At 49.9% G+C, this 23,884-nt stretch overlaps 1 protein-coding gene across 4 annotated transcripts in view; it reads right to left on the bottom strand.

Moving 5' to 3' along the window:
• LOC119437452 (WD repeat-containing protein 6-like) overlaps positions 1 to 23,884 on the bottom strand; it is a 245,733-nt gene that overhangs the window by 115,905 nt on the left and 105,944 nt on the right. For all 4 annotated transcript variants that reach the window (XR_005189379.2, XR_007465092.1, XM_037704476.2 and 1 more), the window contains one exon: positions 16,246 to 16,406. Coding sequence is in view for 2 of the 4 variants with exons in the window: in XM_037704476.2 (XP_037560404.1) it covers positions 16,246 to 16,406 (161 nt within the window). In the remaining 2 variants the exon portion in view is untranslated. The remainder of the gene's footprint in view (positions 1 to 16,245; positions 16,407 to 23,884) is intronic.

Raw genomic sequence — 23,884 nt, 5'->3', positions numbered from 1 at the left:
CTAGACGCTGCGGTGCTTTAATGCATATTTGGGTCTACAAATCCTGCATCAGCTGTTTACTTGACCAAATATGAATGGGGTTTATTTTTCAGAAATAGCAGAAACGTACCGTACTGAACTTTGAATGTAATTTTATTCAGTTTTTTCGAAACTGCTGCTGTGTCTAGTAATAGAGTTTCCTTGCTTTCTTACATCGTCTTTTCTCTCTAACCCTCCCCCCATCTATGGGAACTGCGAGTGAAGAGTGGCAAAGCTGTCACCCACTCCTTTCGTGGCTGCTTCAGTTCTACCCATTCTCTGCCTGCTCTCCCTATCTCATCTCTACCAGTTTATCTACGCCCCCTCTCGAATCTTATGCATTAGTACTGTGGGATCTCACACATGCTCTTGGGACAAAGGAACGACAACACAGTAGTGCAAACAATCAAAAGGGCATTTATTGCACCTTTCATACACTAATGCACACTAGCCGAATTACAACCAATAGAACATTCACATGGGCGCGCGACAAATCAAGGAAGTCCGACTCACCGCGACCCGATAGCGAGCGAATGCGTTCGCCCCATGCTATGACACCATCGCCTAGTCGTTCACGTGTACAGTCACGTGAACGGTGGCGCGCTCGAACGACCCGTGTTCGTCCATACTGGTGTCCTGCTCTTAGCCTCGCGCGACGGTCGCGCGAATCGGGCCGGCGCACGCGCGAAGCGTTCGTGCGTGTTGGTCGCCGATCCCAAGCCAAAGACGAAGCGCCTTTGACCTTTTGCGCCCAAGTCACCCCGCCGTTCGGTGGCGCTAGCATCGCGACAGTCGCGCCATCTCTCGCAATGCGCCGCAACCACACCGACCGCCGCCGTTAGCCACGCGGAGAAGCCGGACCACGGAAGCCACGCTGGGAAAACAACATCAGGGGACGCGTGAGAGTCGCGCATCCCCACATCCCTCCCAACCTTAAATCACTACACATACTCCGGCAAAACATGTCACAAGGTCTATCAACGCGCGCGTCGCGAACAAAAGTTAGTACATGTGACAGTGGCGCCACCGAGGAAATGTCCACACGTTATCCACAACATGCGAGCCGACATTGTCTCTGGGGTTCACCGCTGGCGTCCGTTGGTCACAGCACCAGCTCTGCAGATTCGATGGCACGACTCCAGCACAGGACTCCGGAAACGGCGACGCAGAAGTCGGCCCGAGCAAGCGTCGCTTGCGCAGACGCGCCCTGCCGGCGAGAGCCGCTGTAGTCGTTGCTGACTGCCGGCTCTTTTTCCCAGCCGCCGAGGGTAGCGAGCCGGACACAGGCGGCCGCCGAAATCGCTGCGCCGAACTGGCCAGAGGCATCTGCATCGCCTGGGGTAGCTCGATTGTAGTCCGGGGCAGCAACACTGACGATGTGCAGGTGACAGCAAACCAGGGGACTCCGCTCACGCTACGTACACTCAACGCACTTGACAAACACTTAAGTAGTGCAAGGGAGAGTAATTCCGTATGCGCATCGCCCACGTGGTACGATGTTCAATTCGGCTAGCAAAATTTCGGGCGGCATTTCAGATGCTAAATTCACGTGAACAAAGCTTACTTTCTTGAGTCGAACGAGTAATTTCAATTCGTGCGAGGCGGACTAATGAGGGAAGCAATGTGCGACACCTCAACACCACGGTCCACCAGGTTGTGTCCCTCAACGTGCGACAGGCGGCTTTGTAAAGCCTTAGGCCTAATGCATCGCTACTTTGACAACTGGCATCCAAAAAAAAAAACATCACCCAAAATGGGCACAACAGGCAGCCGCGAGGAGATGTTTGCTCTGTGAGGTGGTCCTACCCCGCTCGGTGCACACAGCATCCGAGTTGACGGCGCCCACCGTCCCAGACGGTGTCGGAGCGCCCGGTGCCAGGCCGCAATACCAGTCAGCCCGTAGCGGCACCCATGGCCCGCGGCCACCCGGCTCCCTGAGCCGTGACTTCCGAAGTCAAAGAGATAGAAGAAGCTATTTACATAAGAAATTCGGACCACCCACGAGGCTTCCGTACTCACTCGCTTCAGGCTTGATAATGCTCCGCGGCCACTAGGCCTCGCTCTCCCAGGATGCAGACCACGTGGCTCTCATACCGACGAGTGTACAGTACTTCAACAAAACACTCGTGAAAAGGCTTAGCATGTTGAAGTTCAAACACGCTATAGCAACCGTCGCCTCTCTCAAGAAAGCACACCGCCGACGCTAGCGATCAAAATTCACGCTAGGACTACGCTTCGATTGAAACAAAGGTTGTCTCGAACCGCGCAAAACTGTTAAAATTATCGTCCGATGCCCCAAGAGGCCCCACGTTGGGCGCCAGATGTGGGATCTCACACATGCTCTTGGGACAAAGGAACGACAACACAGTAGTGTAAACAAGCAAAGGGGCATTTATTGCACCTTTCATACACTAATGCACACTACTCGAATAACTACCAATAGAAAATTCACATGGGTACGCGACATATCAAGTAAGTCCGACTCACCGCGACCCGATAGCGAGCGAATGCGTTCGCCCCATGCTATGACACCATCGCCTAGTCGTTCACGTGTACAGTCACGCGAACGGTGGCGCGCTCGAACGATCCGTGTTCATCCATACCGGTGTCCTGCTCCTAGCCTCGCGCGACAGTCGCGCGAAGCGGGCTGGCGCACGCGCGAAGCGTTCGCGCGTGTTGGTCGCCGATCCCAAGCCAAAGAGCCTTTGACCTTTTGCGCCCAAGTCACCCCGCCATTCGGTGGCGCTAGCATCGCGACACCCGCGCCATCTCTCGCAATGCGCCGCAACCACACCGACCGCCGCCGTTAGCCACGCGGAGAAGCCGGACCACGGGAGCCATGCCGGGAAAACAACACCAGGGGACGCGTGAGAGTCGCGCATCCCCACAGTACAAAGGTAAGCACTGCAACTTCCGCAATGCTTTTGCAGGGAGGCCTCGGATAATTGCAGTTTAGAGAGTATTCCGGCGACGCCCAGAGATCTCCAGAGAGCTATGTGACGACGAGATGGAAAGGTCCAAACGAGCTTCTCGCGTCATCTTTTCTCTCGGCCGCACACCTGTTATGTACACACCTCAATATAATGAACTTTATTACGACGAAATTCTCGCTTTAACAAAGTATTTACCTTTTCATAACTTCTTTTCCAAGGAACACCAAGTATTTAGAACCTCAAAATTACAAAGTGTGTTAATACACACTCTTACTATAACGAAATTTCACTGCAGCCGCGAAGGAATACCAAGAGAATAAATGGAAACTTCCGCAGACGCAGATGGTCAAATGGTGGAATTACAAGCGGCTGCTCTGAAATCCCGTGCCTCTAAAATCACGTGCTGCGCAACCAACAGCTACCGCCAAGGAGCAGCTTCATGTTTTGTATTTCGTCCAAGTGCGATAAGATCCTATCGCATCCCGCGCGCTGCATGCTTTGGGTGCAAGTGAAAGCTTGCAAGGGTGAGCCAAGAAGGAAGAACACAATCAAGCACCTGCAGGGTGGGGGGCGAACGGAGTGGAGGGCAGGTTGGCGCACGTTTCCTTTTCTAGCACGATCATGGCTGCGTATGGCTGCCAGCGCGGTTGAGCACATATGCAGCCCGTGAACCCTGTTTCAGATGTACAGTAAAAGCTCGATGATACGAATCTCACGGGGTCACGAAAAATATTCGTATTAGCCGAAATTCGTATCATCGAACCACAATTAAAACTACTGTTGAATCTCGATAATTCGAACTCGAAGGGGCCCGAAAATTTGTTCGAATTAAAAGGACGTATTTTTGAAGTATTCGTGCACCATAGCACGATGCACGAACGGTGCGAGTCGTGAAATATCGCGGCGCTTACGCGCATAGCAAGCGCGGGCCATGAAATTGCCCCCGCCGGCTAACGGGCGCTTGCCGATAACGACAGAAAACAAAGCTTCAGGGAGCGAGCGGGCGGCACCGGCACACGGGTGCGCGCGGAGACCGTCGAAGGTGAGGGAGGAGGGTGGCAGGGAAGCGGATTTGGCCGCGTCAACTCCGCCGCTTCGGTGGCTCGCCCTCCCTCTCAACTCCCTCGTAGCTCTCTCACCTTCGACTCCGTGCACACATCTCCGTGCGCACTTCTCCGTGCGCGCCCGCCGCCGTGATGGCGCCAGCTTATTTTAGCCGCCCCCTGAAGTTTCGTTTTCTGCCGTTATCGGGAAGCGAGCGTTTGCGGGCGTGGCAGTTTCGTTAGCCCGACTGTGCCTCCGCCGCTGCTTCCCTCTGCGCTGCTGCCGCAGCGTGCAAGGTCAACATGCGACTAGATTATCCGCGTGGCTGATGGCACTAGTGTGTGCTAGAATACGGTTGTCTAGAACACTCTAGTCGGCACGTACACGCTTGTTCCGGCGTGATGCAGAAACGGCGACCTTGCAATTTGAGAGAGAAGGAAATTTCCGCCGCGGGTTCTTTTTTTTTTCCCCGTTTCTTCGCGCGCGGCATTGAGGGGTCTCTCCTGAGCTTTTGCTCTATGGCGGTGTCGGAGCAATGCCGGTCGGAGGCGCCGCCGCGTGATTTGGCGCGCTGCTAAGAGCATTGTCGGTGCGCGGTATGTTCGAAATAAGCGTGTTCGAATTCGCTTGCTTCGCGTTGACGTTGAACAAAAGCACGTTTTTCATGATAGTCTCGCTCTGCAACAATTGTGCTCAGTGTTGACGTTGCGAGGCCTAGCTCCTTAGCCAACTCCGTCCGCTTCCTCTTGGGATCCTCATCGACCTTTCGAAGAATGTTTAATTTCTCTTTAAAGGAGAGTGCTTTCCGCTTGCGAGACATAGCTCGCTGCGACTAGGCAAAATGGCGCAAACACGAAGAATGAGGCCCGAAGCGCAGCATCCGCTCCATCTGACGGCTTGCAGAAAAGGAGGAAAAGTACAAAAGCACCAAAAGCGCCACCACTTCAAACTCTTCGCGCCCAGTCGCGGAGTCCGTGCTGTCTGGCGCCGCGCCTCCGCACCAAAAGAGAAGGAGAGAAAGCACGTGACTGCGCGCTGTTCTCTTTCGCGGCCGTCGGTGAGGCGGCGTTTATTCGTATCAACCGACGCTGGCTGAAAATCGATTCGTAACAACCATTCTCTAGCACGTTGCAAAGTAATGGGGCTCGGCCGGGACCACAGAAAAATTCGTATCATCCGGAAATTCGTATTAGCCGTGATCGTATCATCGAGCTTTTACTGTAACGTATTTTACGGTGTACAAGTCACACCCTTGTATAAGATGAACGCATTTTCCGCACTGCAGGTTCGCACACATCTTCATCGCGAAATGCCATAGTTACCCGATTCTGACACACTCAGCTACTACACACTGCTGATGTAGCGGCGATTTTACGACCCAAGACATGAGGCAGCCGACATCAAAGGTGAGCTCGGAGCAATATCGGGCAAGCATCTCGCTCTCTCAATGTTCGCTTTCGCTCTGGTTATCTCTCGCAGTGGGCCGGCGCAGCACTTTCGTCAGCAATTGTCAGCACGGCAAGGCAGGAGTGCAAAGTGAACATCGCCCACTCAGTGATGAGGGAGCCAAAACAAACGTTCAGAAAACGAAGTGCTTGTGCGGTCTCACACCATCGGCAATATAACGGAGGAAGGGCTAAATTCATGCCAAGTTTTGACATGTACAACTTATTTCGCACCGTCTGTGCATGCATACGTGCGCAGAACGAGAGCTTGTGTGCGTCGGCAAGCACACATGCTCCGAGTGCTGCCGTGTAACACCTGCCACCTTCAGTAAATTCTACATATAAGTCGCACCGTTGTATAAGATGCACCGACAAAAATGTTGGAAAGAAACCGCGTCCTATACCCCGGAGAATACGGTAATCTGCCGCGTATGCAAAGAGTGGGCATGCCAAGATGGCACGGTATCATGTATGCTGTCTTCCCACGCGTTTAGTACTGGAGGTTGCGTAATCTCGAGTTTTGGAGACGTGTTGAAGCGAGAGGCAGACGAAGCACTCGCTTCCCGCTGCTGGCGCTTTTCAGGATACCGTTGTCTCACTGCGGGTGAGACTATCAGCCGCGGGGGCATTGTGGGCTTGAAAGCGTGGCTGGCTTCACTTTATACCACCGATGTGAAGATATCATTGACACGCCATAAAACCAATCTTTCAGCGTCTACTCAAATTTAACAAAATGAATTTTTTTTAATCATTCAAATTCGCCTTTTCTGATTGCCTAATAATTTGGAAACCTTTACGACCAATTCCGTTTAAGAAAAATCCAACGGCAACTGTAATTATTTGCATAAAACGTCGAATTTCAATGTAATGAAATTTCAATAGAGTAAAACCTCGTTAATTCGGATTTCACGTGAATGAAAAAAATTTTCGAATTACCCGAATGTCGAATTATAAGCTGGTCGCCATCCATCAAGCTGTTCACCATCAATCATAATGTACCCGGTGCTCTTCATCCTCTGCAGCTTTGCACCGAGTCAAAACGAAACTACTGTTTGCTGCAACTGTGAATGAAACTGCGGCCGCTATCCATGCGATCATGGATGGCGACTACGCAGTCATGAAGACACGTGGCCGACGGGTGCACAGAGTCAAAGTGAAACTATTGTTTTTCGCAACCGCTGCAGACAAAACCGCGGCCACTATTGAAGCAATCATGGATGACTACACAGTCATGAAGGCACGTGGCTAATGCGGTGCTATGTGCGGCGGTAAACACAGGAATAAGGCCTCTAAAGGCACAAATGGGCACGAAGCGTTCTGGCATTACTGTCTTTTACAAACAATTTCCACTGATGAATATGGCGATGCGAACTCTGCTGCTTCGTTTCGGTGGATGCTAATGCGTTTTTGCTCTTTTGCGTTGCACATTTGGAGCGCTCCGAACTCGCTGAGCTCCGAGTTTTCCAATTACCAGGTGTGTGGCCAAATACTTCCGAATTACCGAAAGTTTAATTGCATTAAATAATTCATACACTGGCCCGGACCAAGGACGAGTTCCAATTATCTGATTTTCCAAATTAATGAGGGTCGCATTAACGATGTTTTACTGTATAACGAAGCAAATTGGTCAGCTCAATCTCGCACGCGCGAGGGTGAAAGGCAGGGCGGAAGCATGCTTCTGTCGCGCGCCAGGATGCGAGGTATGGCAGGGGAGGCATGAAAGTGGGGGGCGTTTTACTTCGGAGGCGGCCTCGCAGGCGCCGCATCTTGAAAGCAATCTGCTTCGTGGAAAAAGTGGGCGTCCGCGCGGGCGTTGTGTTCAAAGCGATCTGCGATGTGAACAAAGTGCAACTAATGCCGGTAGCTTCGTGTGCGCTGTGTGCTTTTGACGGTTCGTTCGCGTTGAAGCGAGAGACGGCGCAAAGGTCAATTTGCTCGCTGCTCTTGCCGCGCCTCCTCACTCCAGCATTTTGACATTGAGTTCTTGCGGTCATCAAGAGAGATGTGTTTATATTTACCTGTTGTGCACACTTTACACCGTGTTTGTTAACTTAGTAAGCGAATGTTTACAAGTTTATACGACCGATAAAACTACTATCCTTAGTTCATATAGTTGTCTACTAATTTGCTATCGCAATCGATGGTTCGCGAAACTGTGACTTTTTTAGAGGTGGCCGCGGAAAAAACATTTTACCCCGCATAATGAATGCACCCCTTAACATTGCGCATATTTTGGGGGAAAAATGTGCGTTCATAATGCGAGTAAATATGGTATTTAACAGCTTCACTCTTGTGAATGGAACTTGTTATTTTTTATATGCATATGCACTCTTTGAAAGCATCCGAGATTTAACGACTGTTGAGCTTGTGCAGAAGCTGCCATGCTTTCTATTTCTGCGATAGTACAGAAAGCAAAATCAGACCCACATCGGCATGAAGAAACACTGCATATTCTCATACAGCATATAAAACCTTACAATCAAAATAAAGAGCTGTAGTGACAAATACGGGCGCCAGCAGAAGACAAAGAAGAAGACGCTTCTTGTTGTTGGTGCTCACACTCGCTCCGCTTGGCCGTTGCCTGTTTCTGGCATTCATAAAAATGCCAAGCGCATCTAACCTTGAACGCGTCCTATCAATTGGTGGAGCGTGCTGGTTCCCTTTTCATCCTGGAACTCCGTACCCGGACTCTACCCCCAGCCTCGGCAATGCCTCACGACGCACCACAGCAAGGTCCTCCCGCACCACCGGTGGTCGCCTGCTTTGGCGTACCACAACAGCAAGACCCTGTCATTTTCAACGGCACTGACGAGCACGATGTCGAGGAATGGCTCACTTCATATAAGCGGGTAAGCGCCCACAATAAATGGGATGACGGCGACAAGCTCAGCAACGTCAACTTCTACCTGGCGGGCATAGCACAGCTGTGGTTCTACAACCATGAAGCTGATATTGCCACCTGGTCCTCCTTTAAAACGAGCTTCGCAGAAGTCTTTGGCCGACCCGCTGTTCGCAAACACCGCGCAGAACAGCACTTACGCGGTCGAGACCAGCAATTCGGCGAGAACGTCACGTCCTACATCGAGGATATTGTGGACCTCTGCCGTCGCATCAACCCTGCTATGTCCAAAGCCGATAAAATCAGACGCATCATGAAGGGGATCGAGGACGATGCCTTCCACATGCTCATTGCCAAAAATCCCCAAACTCACGGATGTGGGCCAGTACTGTCAGAGCTACGATGAGTTAGGAAACAGCTCTTTTTTACACACCTCCCGGGCTCTGACACAGCCAACATGTCAGCGTCAACTGTAGGCTCTGTTTCTACGACACCACAATGCTCATGCGGCAGATACAACAGTTTGTCCGAGAAGTGGCGCAACAATTGTCCCTTGCTTCCTGCGTCCCGGACTCTGCGCAGGCGCTTGCTCTGACAGGCCATAGAGGAGCAAATTTCTGAGGCTCTACCAACCACCTACCAGCATCCGCCTGTTTCCGCTCCTCTGACCTATGCTGAGGTCGCACGCCGCCAGTCACCAGCAATGCCACTCAGCACGGATCCTGTTCGGCCAGCAAATACCTTCTACGCTGCGCGTGTGCCTGTCCACCTGAACCCGCCTCCTTTTCGTCGTCCTGCACCGCCATCCACTAATCCTTGGAGCACCCAGGACAACCAGCCTATTTGCTATTTCTGTTGTCTACCTGGTGATGTCACACGCTTCTGTCATCGTCCTGAACTCCGTACTAGTGCGGGCGAAGTAAATCAAGGCTACTTTCCTTCTGAGCCACCACACCCGATCTCCTCCCACTGAACGATGAACAGCTCACCGAATCGACGTGACTACGGCCCACGTCGGTCGCCCTCACCGTGTCGCCGTTCACTTTCCTCTATGGTTCGTCGCCCCCCAGCTGTCCAAGCGGAAAACTAGCCATCACAGTTCTGGAGGCAAGAACTGCGCTCGTGTCGACAACTTCAAGGCTTCGATTTCTACCTGCGAACGAAATAACCGTGAATGTCGAAGGTGTTTCTGTGCAAGCACTTGTCGACACTGGAGCCGCTGTGTCTATTCTTAGTGGAGAACTGTGCTGCAAGCTAAAAAAATTACGATTCCACTTTCCGACGTCTCCCTGCGTACCGCAACCACGCACCATATTCAACCTTCAGTGGCATGCACAGCTCGCCGTGTCATTCAGGACATTTTGTATGTAGTTGAATTTGTCGTTTTTTCACCGTGTTCACACGACGTTATTTTGGGTTGGGACTTTCTTGCTACTAACCATGCCATTGTTGACTGTGTGCGTGCCGAACTTGAGTTGTCGCCGACGTGTGACGCCGCATCTAACCAGCCGCCTTCTCAAGTGGTCGTCGCCACGGACACTGGTATACCTCCTTTGTCTTGTGTTCTTGTGCCACTTTCTTGTGACTATGCTCCCTCTTCCACCGCCCTGTTTGCGCCCTCCAAAGCCTTCACCTCTCGCAAAGACTTCCTCCTTCCTTTTACGGTTCTCACAGTGAAAAACTCTCGCAGCGCCATTTATGTCGCGAATCAGTTTCTTCCCCAGCCACCTTACTCCGTGGTGAATGTATAGGTCGGCTTAACGATGTTGATTCTGCCTACTCTACTCCACTGCCCGACGACACGATGTCTTCTCGTCAACAGCATTACTCCTGTTACCACCGCCGATTCGTCCTCCTTAGAAGCCTTCCTTATTGATTCTGAACTCCCACTTGCCCAGCGTACCCAACTCTTGGAACTGCTCGACTGCTTCCGCATGTCGTTCGATCATAAGCAATCTTCCTTGGGCAGCACATCTGCTATCGTTCACCACATCGACACCGGCACCCATGCACCCCTACGCCAGCGTCCATACCGAGTTTCTCACGCTCAATGCCGTGTCATTGACGAACAGGTCAACGCCATGCTTCGTCGTGGCGTAATACAACCCTCACACAGCCCTTGGGCCTCCCCAGTTGTGCTGGTGAAGAAAAAGCACGGTAGCATCAGATTTTGCGTTGATTATAGGCACCTTAACAAGATCACACGAAAAGATGTTTATCCGCTGCCCCGAATCGACTACGCTCTCAAATGCTTGCAAGGAGCAGAGTTCTTTTCCTCTTTGGACCTTCGATCTGGGTATTGGCAGGTCCCTATGAATGAAACTGAGTGTCCGAAGACTGCGTTTGTAACCCCAGACGGGTTATATGAGTTTACCGTGATGCCATTCGGCCTTTGTAATGCGCCTGCCACCTTCTAACACCTCATGGACAACATTCTTAGAGGCCTCAAATGGCACATGTGTCTGCTACCTGGACAATGTCGTAGTCTTTTGGAAGGACTTTGACTCCCATGTGAACCACCTCGCAAGCATCCTGACTTGCCTTTCAGACGCTGGACTGCAGCTTAACCTGAAGAAGTGCCACTTTGCCGCCCGCCGGCTTACCATCTTAGGCCACTTTGTCAACAAGGACGGTGTCCTTCCCGACCCTGCAAAGCTTCGCGCCGTCGCCAAGTTCCCCAGGAGGTCTACGCTGAAAGAACTCCGTAGCTTTATAGGCCTGTGTTCGTACTTTCGCCAATTTGTGCGTAATTTTGCGTCCCTAATCGCACCCTTAACGCAGCTTCTTGCCAACAGCCAAGGCATCTCGGCACGGTCTACAGCTTGTGAAGACGCGTTCGCCACCTTACGCCATCTTTTGATATCCCCACGTATTCTACACCACTTTGACCCAGACGCTATAACAGAAATCCTCACGGACGCTAGTGGAGTCGGCCTCGGCGCTATTCTAGCCCAGCGTAAGTGTAGCTTCGAAGAGTATGTCGTCTCCTATGCCAGCTGCACTCTCACTAAAGCGGAAACAAACTATTCGGTCACGGAAAAATAATGTCTTGCTATCGGGTCAGCGATCACCAAATTTCGACCTTACGTATATGGCCATCCATTTGACGTCGTGACTTATCACCACGCCCTGTGCTGGTTGTCGTCATTAAAAGACCCATCTAGTCGCCTAGCTCGTTGGGCGCTTCGTTTAAAGGACTATGACATGCGTGTTGTCTACCAGTCAGGCCATAAGCATTCGGATGCCGACGCTCTTTCGCGCTCACCACTGCCTGATGAGTATGGTGCTGCATCTGTCTCGAGCTATGATTCTTCTTCCCTTAGATTCGCCGACATGCCACCTGAGCAACGCTGGGATCCTTGGATAGCCTCTCTTCTAGAGTATTTACCTCAGCCGTCACCCCGCACCACCGACCGCTCGCTTCGGCGCACTGCTCGCCACTTTGCCATCCGCGAAGGGCTCCTGTACTGCCGCAACTACCTGTCTGATGGCCGTAAATGGTTGCTAGTGATTTCTCACCATCTACGTTCGGATATCTGTGCCTCTTTTCATGCTGATCCGCAATGCAGCCATGCCGGTGTACTAAAGACGTATGCACGCCTACGGCTTCGATACTACTGGCGCGGAATGTACCGCTTCGTTCGGCAGTACTTCCACTCGTGCTCCAAGTGTCAACGCCGCAAGAGCCCACCTAACCAGATAACAGGGCCGCTCCAACCATTGCCTTGTCCCTCCTGGCCTTTCAACCGTATCGGCATTGACTTGTACGGCCCTCTACCGTACACCCCAGATCGCAACCGCTGGGTTATCGTCACCGTGGACCACCTCACGTGCTACGCCGAAACTTCAGCGCTTCCGGCGGCCACAGCACAGTAAGTCGGCTTGTTCATCCTTCGCAACCTTGTTCTTCGACATGGTGCGCCTCGCGAGCTGCTGAGTGACCGTGGTCATTCATTCCTCTCCAAGGCTGTAGAAGCCCTGCTCCGCGAATGCAAAATTGTCCATAGAACTACAAGCGCCTATCATCCGCAAACCAATGGTATGACTCAACGCTTCAATCGCACTCTCGGCGACATGCTCGCTATGTACTGTAAAAACCCGCGTATATTACGAGGTTTTTTTCTAAATTTTACCATGTAATATTTCTGCCGCGTATTATACGCGGATCCAAAAGTTTTCAGCGTAAAATTTGCAGTTTCGGGTTCGTTTTTGCTCACTGCTATCATCATCAAGACTCGTAGCGGAGTATGCGTCATCTTGCGGTGGCGTCGGTAGGCTGCTGCTGCTTTCAACGGGCGCCATTTTGACCACGCTAAGAATCGGCATGTTCGCTAGTCTATCTCGCACGATGTCGGGACCGTGAAAGTAGTACCCAGCTGCCTTTAAAAGGAAAGTTATTTTAGCTGCCGAGGCCATCAGAAATTGCGCCGCAGGGCGGCACTTCGGCATCACCGGGGGCAGAGTTCACGGCTCGGATGACATCCCAGTTGCAAAGTTGCAACGGCGGCAGATAAGCGCATTTGGCCTTGGCAACGCTGTCGATTCGGTGGCAGTGGCTCCCCTTGCCATCCCTCTCAACTCCCTCGTAGTTCCCCCCACCTTCGACTGGCTCCGCGCGCGCCCGCCGCCGCTCCCGTTGGCGCGGCGCCAACTTAGCCCTTTCCCTGAAGTTTCGTTTTCTGCCGTTATGTGGAAGTTAGCCGAGACGTCGGCTCGTACAAGCGTGTTCCGGCACGACGGAGAAACGGCGACCTTGCTATTTGAGAGTGAAATTGCCGCCGCGCATTTTTTTTTTTCATTTTCTTTTTCTCCGCGTGGCGTTGAGGGGTCTATCCTAAGCTTTTTCTCTATGGCGGTGTCCGAGCAATGCCGGTCAGAGGCGCCGCCGCGTGATTTGGAGTGCTGCTGAGGGCATTGTCGGTGCGCCGTATGTTCGAATTAACCGTCGCAAATGCTTTCGCGTTCGAATTACCGGGCGTTTTCACCCATAGCAATACACATAACTTTGACGGGACCACAGCGTCAGTTCGAATTAAGCGTGTTCGAATTAAGGAGATTAGATTGTCAATGCTTTCTGTGGGTTTTCCTTGCTCGCATTATATGCGGGTGAAAACTTTTTTTTTTTCATTACTGCTATCCCCAAATAACACCTTGTATTATATGCGGGTCCATATTATAGGCGGGTTTTTACGGTATGTTTCCGCTGGCCACACTAACTGGGACCGCATCCTCCCCTTTGTTACGTATGCCTACAATAGCGCCACTCAGTCAGTCTACCACGGGATTCTCTCCTTTCTTTCTTCTTTATGGTCGCGAACCTTCCTCGTTTATGGACATGATTCTTCTGTAATGCCCCGACGCTTCAGAATCTACAACTCTATCCGAAGCTGCCAGCTATGCCGAAAAATGTTGTCAGATCGCAAGCTCACTTACCGCACAAAACCAGGCCAGCCAGAAACATAGTCGAGACGCAGGCTTGTCTTTTCCATCATATTCACCAGGAACGATGGTATGGCTCCGCGTTCCCTCGTCTACTCCCGGCCTTTCCACAAAGTTCAGCTCAAAGTATGACGGCCCTTACCGGGTTCTCCGACAGACGTCCTCTGTCCACTACGTCATTGAGCCTACTCAGCTATCTACGGAGCAACGGCGTCGCGGACACGAAACTGTTCATGTCGACTGATTGAAGCTGCACTACGACCCACCAGTGCTGCCTGTTCCATAGCTGTTCATAGTAGGTCGCTAGGATGGCTCCTTTTTCGCCGGGGAGTGATTGCAGTGAAAAATACAGGCGCCAGCAGAAGACAAAGAAGAAGACGCTTCTTGTTATTGGTGTTCGCACTCGCTCCGCTTGGCCGTTGCCTGTTTCTGGCATTCATAAAAACGCCAAGCGCATCTAACCTTGAACACATCCTATCAGAACAAATGCTCTGCATAAAACTCCTACAACAGACAGAGAATCAGTGGCAGTAAAAAAAACAAAAAACAAAGCACACAATGGCGCTGAAGCAGACGCTCCGGCACATTATCCAACTTTACACGTCATTTTGGCACTGACGGCAGGTGGCACCACATTATGTCCACACCCCCAATAAGGTCTGTCAGAGTAACAAAACAGAGGCCAAAGAAAAAGTAGTCAACAGGGTTCGTGCAGGTCTAGGAGACAGAAATTCAAGAATATTCAAGGACTTTCAAGAACCCGTCAAAGCTTTTTCAAGGGTGCACTGCAGCATCCCATGAAGCAATTTTTTACTATAACATCGTCGCGTCATCAGTCTCATGCACATTTCTCCCGTCTCCCTTACACTCCACTGAAACACGAGTCCGACAGAGCTGATGCACGTGCGACGTTCCTGTGGCAAGCGTCGGTGTTCCCCACATAACTGAGCGAACAAGCACAGCGAAAGATGAAAGCGAACACAGCGCGTAGCGGGTGATCAAAACAGCGGCTTGAGCGACGAGATGTGAGGAGGAAAGCAGAGAGGAGGGTGCACTGAAACCATGAGATGGAAAGCGGAGGGGGGTATGGTGAAAGGGTGAGGAGGAAAGCGGAGTACTGGCAGCGACCAGGCATGTGGTCAGCGCGGAAACAAAGCGCTGGCGTGGTCTTCGGACCAACTGTGCATGTGCTACTTCGCCTGTGGTGGCGCCACTGCTTATTTAATAATGCGCTCCGCGTAAGTCACGTGTTCCTGTGTTCACGCTTTCTTTCTGAACAATCGAGAGTTTTTGAATAGCGTTTGTCGGCTTACGTACGTTAAACGTAAGCCCGTTTGCGGGATGTTACTGTGCGCATTCTTTCAAGACTAATAGTTTACCGTACGGGAATGCAAACGTAAGGACGACGTTATGGTGCCTCATGCCAAACGTATCCAAGCCAAGACAATCCATTAGCAAATATCCTCTTGTTGCTATGGGGAGACGTCCCGTTAGGCCTATGGGGCGCCGGAATCACCAAACGGTCTCGGAAATTGGACGCGCTATGCGCTCATAACTAACGTTTCAGGTGAGTTTAGAGAAAGTGAAAGTCCACTTCAATAGTTACAGGCCCTGAACATAAGTAAGAGCGTAGCCATCACGCAAAGTCATGCTGAAGCGGGAGCCACTGGTGCCGCTATGTACGACAACGCTATTTCTTAGCATCTGTATACATTACGAACGTTACACTGGTCAAATAATGTACATTATCATAGCGCACATAAACCAGAGCAACCCAATAACGTTCGGAGCATGCGCAGTGAGGACGACGCTATTTCTTTACATATTTAATGCGTTTACGTTTTGTTGCAAACGCTAAACTAAAACTGTCTAATGAGCGACACAACCGGTGGAAATGCGTCATCTGCCACTGCTGCTAAACGAGCTGCCCAAGCAGAGGCTCAGCGCTGCTGCTGAGAGCATTCTGGCATTCAGAACCAAATTCTTAGCCACAATATATCGCGAATGCAAGACACCTAAACAGCTGCGCGCAAAATTCACATTAGAGAGTATCACAATTGTTCGTGAATTTTTTTCTTCTTTTTATTTTACTGTGCTATTGTTTCTATAATGGGAAGTTTGCTGTATCCATGCAGCTCAGCCATAAGAAGCGCGTCACGAAATTGACCTTAGACTGAATCACTCAAGAAATTCAAGGGTTTTGAAGGGAAAAAAAACAATTCTAGGACTTTAGATGGCCTTGGAATATAGTTTTTCATTTCAAGGTTTCCAAGGGTTTCAAAGACCTGTGCGCACCCTGAGTCGAGGAGAACATAAGACTCAGTGGCGTGATAACCTTGAGATTTGCAGGCATAGAAAGGAGTCAGCTGATGCAATACAGGAGTAATTGGAGAGCACTGGGTGAGGCCAACTTGCAATGGACATGAAGTAGGCTGATGGTGATAATGAAAGGCCATTGAGCACTGTCCTTAGCACACTTCACCCATTTATTATGAAATAAATGACGGATGATCCAGAGGTAACATACCACATCGAATGATGGCCACATGCCCCCGCATTCCTCCGAGGGCAAGGTAACTACGGTTCGGAGAGACAGCTAGCACACTGTAGGATGCAAGATAGTCCCGCCGGAACAGTTCTTCCCGCTTGCCACCTGCAGGTCCACCCAGGGACCATCGAAGTAGCCGCCTGCACATGCAAGTGACAGCCAAATAATCAGTGAGAAAAATAAGATCCGAGGGGGTAAATTTTTTTGTTACAACCCAAAATGAAAATACAGGCCATAGAAAGCATGGGGGGAAATTAAATTCAATTAAAATGTACAAATAATAAGGGAAATGAAAGTGGATGAAAAGACAACTTGCCACATGTGGCAGCTGAACCCACATCTTCCACATTACACGTGTGGAGCTTCACCAATTAAACTACTGTAGGAGTCATTCTCCTGTCCACTTTCCTGGGTATTTCCGTATGTGTACAAGATTAGCCCCAGGATTGTTAGCCAGCACTGCTCACCAAGGCAGTGGATGTCGAATGCTGTTTCAATTGCAGGCATCCCATAGTGTGTGAGATTAGGAGCAGGCAACTGGCGAATAAATCCCTTATATCTTACCTCATGGCATCAAGACTGCCAAATCTGACCCCCTCGCTTTGCAATGAGCAAGAAGAATAAGAAACTCCCGATGCATTTTTAAAGTTACGACCAGATTTCAAGAGACTGACTTCACTAATGGCAGCGGCTGTATAAACTACTTTCACAGATGGAAAACAAAAGGCGCAAAACGTAAGCGTAGGAGATTGGCTGGAATGTATATTTATGGAAAGCACCAGCTGTCTCCATGTTGCACTGTGCCCTAAAATAAGATGGCCTCCTTGCTGCAGCGGCCAACATGATTACTGTTGGTAGTTGCAGTGGCTATGACTTACATACTTGCACCATTTTACAATTTTGAATCATGCTGAAATTTGTACAAGCCCTAGCTTTATTGCCGAGATCCTATGGCACTCTGATCTTACAACAAGAGCTTGTGCATTGTGCATAAACAATGGCACCTTCTAATGTCCTTTGGCATGTCCACCTCAACAACACAAGTAGTAAATTTCACACATGTATGCTTGCATGCACAGTGCACATCTTGAGCATAAACACGCAAATGTACATAAGGTCTGTCTGAAAAGTAAAGGTACTGGATCTGTTGTGTAAGCTATGGCCGAAATAGAGATAAACTTAATATGTAATCAAGTATAATAGGGAGTTTTAAATTTTGCGTACGGAAACAGGTCTGGGTACCGTATGCAGAAACTAAATCAGGGAGATCTTCCTCCTGGGACCGGGGGAGGGGGGGGGGGAGGGGGCAGTCAGTTACGCAACCCCCGTCCCCCAACGTCGATATTTTCAAGTACTACGAGAACTTCATTACAGTTTTATTTACAGATATATACAAATGACCTCATTAACATCAACGTCTCACTTTTGCAAGCATTTCGTTGTTGCTAATTATGCCTTCAACAATTCTTTAAAATTTACTGAAATTCTCGGGTCCTACGTACCACAACCCCCATCTGATTACGAGGCACGATGCAGTCGCGGACACTGGATTAATTTCAACCACCTGGGGTTCTTTAACGCCCACCCAATGGAGGGCATACGGGCGTTATTGCATTTCGCCACCAACGAAATGCGGCCGCAGCAGCCGAGATTTGTTCCCACGAACACGTACTTAGCAGCGCAATGCCAAAGCCACCAAGCAACCACGACGGGTGTTCAAAAATTCTTCAGATAATGTTCGATTGTAAGAAATTCCATTTATTTCACATTTTGCGAGGTTGACGCTTCCCAGCGTCTTGAACAAGCAACACATGGACGAGCGGCACTGCGTCCTCGTATATTTCACGATGTTAAATTCCCACTCACACTCTGCATTGCAATGTGATATCAACAAAATACCCAGTGTCCCTTTGGCTGAGCACTACATTAAAAATACTTGAAGACATTTTTTGCGTTAGCGCTCCTTGCTTTTAAAGTCATGACTGACCGTAAGCCTACGCAATGCCAGAGCGGCTGACGCCGAGGAGAACGAGGAGAGTCTAGTGTTGCTAGATGCGGAAGGCAGCATTCGCTGGCTAGCTTAATAGGACTAGGGCCACTCTGGCACCCAACAACCCTGTCAGCGTAAAGAGCGGCTCTGCAATTAACGAAATAGCGCATGTATAGGGTTTCCCTGCTACTTTCTTAATGTGTTGCGTGATTAACTTCTAAATGGATTAAATTGGTTTCGATTTTTTTTTTTTGCCAATGTGGCCTAAAAGCACTGGACACGGGAACGGGACACAACAGCAATTTCCGGGAGATTTTCCTGTCAACCGTACAACCGGAAGAAATGGTTCAAATCCGGGAGTCTCCAGGGTAATATGGGAGACTTGGCAGGTATACATAAGGAGCCTTTGCGTGCGCATAGTGCCACACCCATCTTGCATTTTTCTGCACTCCTTTGGGGCTCTTTTGAATACCTTTCTGTGTTCTTTTGTAAGCCCAGAAGCTTGCGTCCCCAAACTTTGTGTACGCAAAACCTAAAGCTCCTAATATGATGCCTTGGTGACGTACAACTGTAATCTCTGCTTTCTGTAACAATTCTAAGACATACTTTTCTTTACACCCTTGTCTTAGCAAGTCGTTCCACTGCAAGAACTGAGGAATATACCACAAACATGGAGCAACAAATCGATTTGAAATTTGTGAACGGTCAAGTGTACAATCAACCACAAAAGCTTACGGGATGCGATTTCCCATGCAAATATGAATTCCTGCACTGTTAAGGCATGGCACTTCTACATTAATGAATCACTGTGTAGGTGGCGAAGGCTACTACATGCTGGAACATTTCATTTGAGGCTGTGTGACCATACTTTGCGAGAATTCAGCTTCTTGGCAGATCCTGCATCACGTAAACTGTTGCGGTAGACATTACATGTGTTTTGGTGGCACCAGAGGTTCAAGAAGCGGCGTAATGAAGTGGTAAGTGACTCCAGAAGTGGGAGGCCTTCAACAAGCAGGACTGACGTAATGTCCAATGGGTAAGAAAGGTGTTGCATGCTGATCGTCGGCTCACTGTTTGAATGATTGCCAGCCAGCTGGACATGCAAAAAGACACTGTTGGGAAGATTATTGCCAACAATTAGGGCATGCAAAAGAAACAGAAGAAATGGTGCCACAGCCACTGAATTGTGATCAGAAGCAGCTTGGCATGCAGATTTGCCAGGGCATCATCGCACATTTTCAAATGGAACCAGACTTGCTTTTGAGAGTCACCACTGGTGATGAGACTATGATTTTGAGTGTGACCCAGTATCCAAGCACCAGAGCTGTGACTGGATGTCTCTGTCCATGCTGAGGGCAAAGAAAGCAAGGCATTCCAAGTCAAAAGTGAAAGTCACACCGGTATATTTTCAAATGTCAGAGGCATCATCCACAGCAAGTTCTTGCCAACAGGGCCACACGATCAGCCAGCAAGTTTACAAAGAGATCCTGCAGCATTTGCTTTGCCCAGTGCAGGAGGAGAGACAAGAGTTGTGGCAGGGCAAAACGTGGCTGCTACATCAAGACAATGCACCACGTCACAATGCCGTCAGCATCTGGCAGATCCTGACAGAGAGGAACATCAACATTTTCTAACAACCTCCCTATTCACCTGACGTTGGCCCCTGTGACTTTTTTTATTCCCCAAGCTAAAGAGGATTAACAGGGAGACCCATTTTGAAGGCATTGAGGCCATCAAGAGCGGCCATGATGATGGAGCTGCAGAACAACCCAGAAGAATCCTTCCACAGCAGTGCAGAGAGGCACGGCAAAGAAGGATGAGAAAATGAGTTGGACTGGAGGGGGATTACCTTGAAGAAGACACCATGCAGTTTGCTGTTTGGCATAGGAACAAATTGTCAGTGGCAGCAGTATCGTTACTCTTCAGACAGACCTCGTGTGCAGCCACCAACCGATTTTTTGAAGCTGCTTGATTATTGAGACTTATTCTGCTGAATCCACTCGCTTCAGAGAAGCAATGTATAATTGCAACCAAAATTTAGGATGTCACACAGTGTCAATAAATTTTTCGGACTGTTCTGCCATGCGATGTCGCAAACATGGCAGCCGAAAACAAAGTTGCCAAAACTGATGCCTGTGCCCTCACTTTCATTGCCAAAATGATTCCTCAGCTGTTCGAGTCCCACATTGCTCCTGAAAAAGCAGCTTTGTTGACTCGGCACTCAACTACAACTTTGGTCACTAGCTCCCAACAAAGTGGTGTTGGTTAGGTATAGCCAGCAAGGAATGGCAGGCGGCAAGCATCACAAGGAGCTTGTCCTTGATGTGTTCGCATCCATAGACTAGTCGCCGACCGATTTTCCGGACTTCGCGGTGACCGAAAAATAGTCCAAAAAATCGAACAGTTCGAAAAACTCGTTCACCCTCAAAAAGAAAATTTATTAGGCTTATAGTGGCATGAAAAAATATTTAATAATGCCGTGCCTTATACTATGCTTGGAGGCGATCAGATCCCTTGGATTTGCGCAGTACTGACATCGTCTCCGCATACAGTCGACAAAAGCGTCACCGAGTTAGCGATCTCCGTTAGCAGAGATCGCCATGCAGACAGAAGAAACGAGCCCCAGTACTTCGCACATGGCCTCTGCAATCCGCTCCACGAGCCGTTCGCTCCGGATGTCCCATTCTGCAGGTCGCCTTGCAGAGATGTGTAATCTTGCTAACTCTGTAACGGGTCAGCAGCGGCACGCTGCCGGAGCTCATCGCGAAGGCTATACTTCGCACCACTTGGCTCTCTCGAAGGCACAGGAGGTGGTGCCGATCACACAAATGCGAAGCCGCACACGTCTCCGAGGCACACACACCATGCAATAGCAGCCAAAACTTACAAAGTGATTATGACGATAGTGCTGACTGAAAAAAGAAAAAGTGACGTCCCCTAGAGCGTTTTATCAGCTAAGGAAGAGTGGGCATGGCCTCCGAGACTGAAATATGGCACGCACTATGCGTGCCTCTTCTTGGAGGCTATACAGCGGGCCATTGGATGCCAAGGCTGGGCAAGCCAGCGGAAACTGTAATATTGCGGCCTTCAAGAACGAGTCGCATGGCTCGGAACGAGCTATTTACTCCAGAAAATCGAACTTTGGGCCTAAATTCATCCGAAAAACCAGTCACGAAAAATGCATTAGCTCTATGGGAACCCCGACAGTGCATTTATGAAGTCCGGAAAATCCAAGAAGTACAACGTTTTGGAGTCCAAAAAATTTGTCGGAGACTGTATATCGAAGATCAGGTGTGACATTGCATGAATGGGCCAGACTGATGGACACACACATTAAACAAAATTTAGGTCTGTGGCAAATAAGCTGACAGCTCCTATGAACACCTACCAAGTCTATTTGTGGGCTTACTTGAAGGAACAGCGTAAGCTTCCTGGGAAGCATAAAGGTTGAAATGCACAACACAGCCTAAACTGACCACACCGCTGAGTTAAGGTTTTGTGCGTAAGCCAACAATTGACACAGATTGCGCTGCACAAGACAAACAAGCGTGAAAAGCACCCAAGACCTCAACCCTGAAGAAATTTCAAGTAGATATTTTAATGAAGTAAAATGAAATAAACTACCCATACCAGGCTACAATACTAAAATACGCGAACACTCCCTGGCACTAAAGTCAGCCGTAAAAAAGGCAAAATATAAATACATGAATGTCACCTTAAGTAATTTTATCAAAACATCTCCGTCTAAGTTTTGGCGATACCTTAATTCAAAGTCACGTCAGACCAGTAATCCATCACCAACTGAAGCTATGGCAAAGGCTTCAGAGTTCAATGAATACTTTATTTCAGTATTTACACAAGACAACGGTAAACAACCCAACCTCAAACCTCTTCCGAGCAACACAGCAAAACTAGATGACTTAATCTTAACCGAATTGGGAATTTTTTCCCTCTTACTTGAAATAGACCAAAAAAAATCTTGTGGGCATGACAACATACCAAATGCATTTTTATTGCGCTACGCGGAATGGATGTCAAAGTTCTTGCTGATTATTTTTGTAAAATCATTGCAAATGGGCGAGGTTCCGGTGAAATGGAAAACTGCTAAGGTTTTCCCGATACAGTAAAAGCTCGATGATACGATCACGGCTAATACGAATTTCCGGATGATACGAATTTTTCTGTGGTCCCGGCCGAGCCCCATTACTTTGCAACGTGCTAGAGAACGGTTGTTACGAATCGATTTTCAGCCTGCGTCGGTTGATACGAATAAACGCCGCCCCATCGACGGCCACGAAAGAGAACAGCGCGCAGTCACGCGCTTTCTCTCCTTCTCTTTTGGTGCGGAGGCGCAGCGCCGGACAGCGCGGACTCCGCGACTGGGCGCGAAGAGTTTGAAGCGGTGGCGCTTTTGGTGCTTTTGTACTTCTCCTTTTCTGCGAGCCGTCAGATGGAGTGGCTGCTGCGCTTCGGGCCGCGTTCTTCGTGTTTGCGCCATTTTGCCTAGTCGCAGCGAGCTATGTCTCGCAAGCGGAAAGCACTCTCCTTTAAAGAGAAATTAGACATTCTTCGAAAGGTCGATGAGGATCCCAAGAGGAAGTGGACGGGGTTGGCTAAGGAGCTAGGCCTCGCAACGTCAACACTGAGCACAATTGTTGCACAGCGAGACTATCATGAAAAACGTGCTTTCATTCAACGTCAACGCGAAGCCAGCGAATTCGAACGCGCTTATTTCGAACATACCGCGCACCGACAATGCTCTTAGCAGCGCGCCAAATCACGCGGCGGCGCCTCCGACCGGCATTGCTCCGACACCGCCATAGAGCAAAAGCTCAGGAGAGACCCCTCAATGCCGCGCGCGAAGGAACAGAAAAAAAAAAAAAACCCGCGGCAGAAATTTCACCCTCTCTCAAATTGCAAGGTCGCCGTTTCTGCATCGCGCCGGAACAAGCGTGTACGTGCCGATTAGAGTGTTCTAGACAACCGTATTCTAGCACACAATAGTGCCGTCGTCTCAGCCACGCGGATAAAATGGCAGTGAACCCTTCTCTATTTTCTAGTCACATGTTGACCTTGCACGCTGCGGCAGCAGCGCAGAGGGAAGCAGCGGCGGAGGCACAGTCGGGCCAACGAAACTGCCACGCCCGCAAACGCTCGCTTCTCGATAACGGCAGAAAACGAAACTTCAGGGGGCGGCTAAAATAAGCTGGCGTCAGCACGGCGGCGGGCGCGCGCGGAGATGTGCGCACGGAGTCGAAGGTGAGAGAGCTACGAGGGAGTTGAGAGGGAGGGCGAGGGGAGCCACCGAAGCGGCGGAGTTGACGTGGCCAAATCCGCTTTCCTGCCGCCCTCCTCCCTCACCTTCGACGGTCTCCGCGCGCACCCGTGTGCCGGCGCCGCCCGCTCGCTCCCTGAAGCTTTGTTTTCTGTTGTTATCGGGAAGCGACCGTTAGCCAGCGTGGGCAGTTTCGTGGCCCGCGCTTGCTATGCGCTTGCGCGCCGCAATATTTCACGACTCGCACCGTTCGTGCATCGTGCCATGGTGCACGAATACTTCAAAAATACGTCCTTTTAATTTGAACAAATTTTCGGGCCCCTTCGAGTTCGAATTATCGAGAGTCGACAGTA

Source organism: Dermacentor silvarum, chromosome 1 (assembly GCF_013339745.2).
Source record: "Dermacentor silvarum isolate Dsil-2018 chromosome 1, BIME_Dsil_1.4, whole genome shotgun sequence".
Taxonomy (NCBI): Eukaryota; Metazoa; Arthropoda; class Arachnida; order Ixodida; family Ixodidae; genus Dermacentor; species Dermacentor silvarum.
This window is presented reverse-complemented; position numbering and strand designations above follow the sequence as displayed.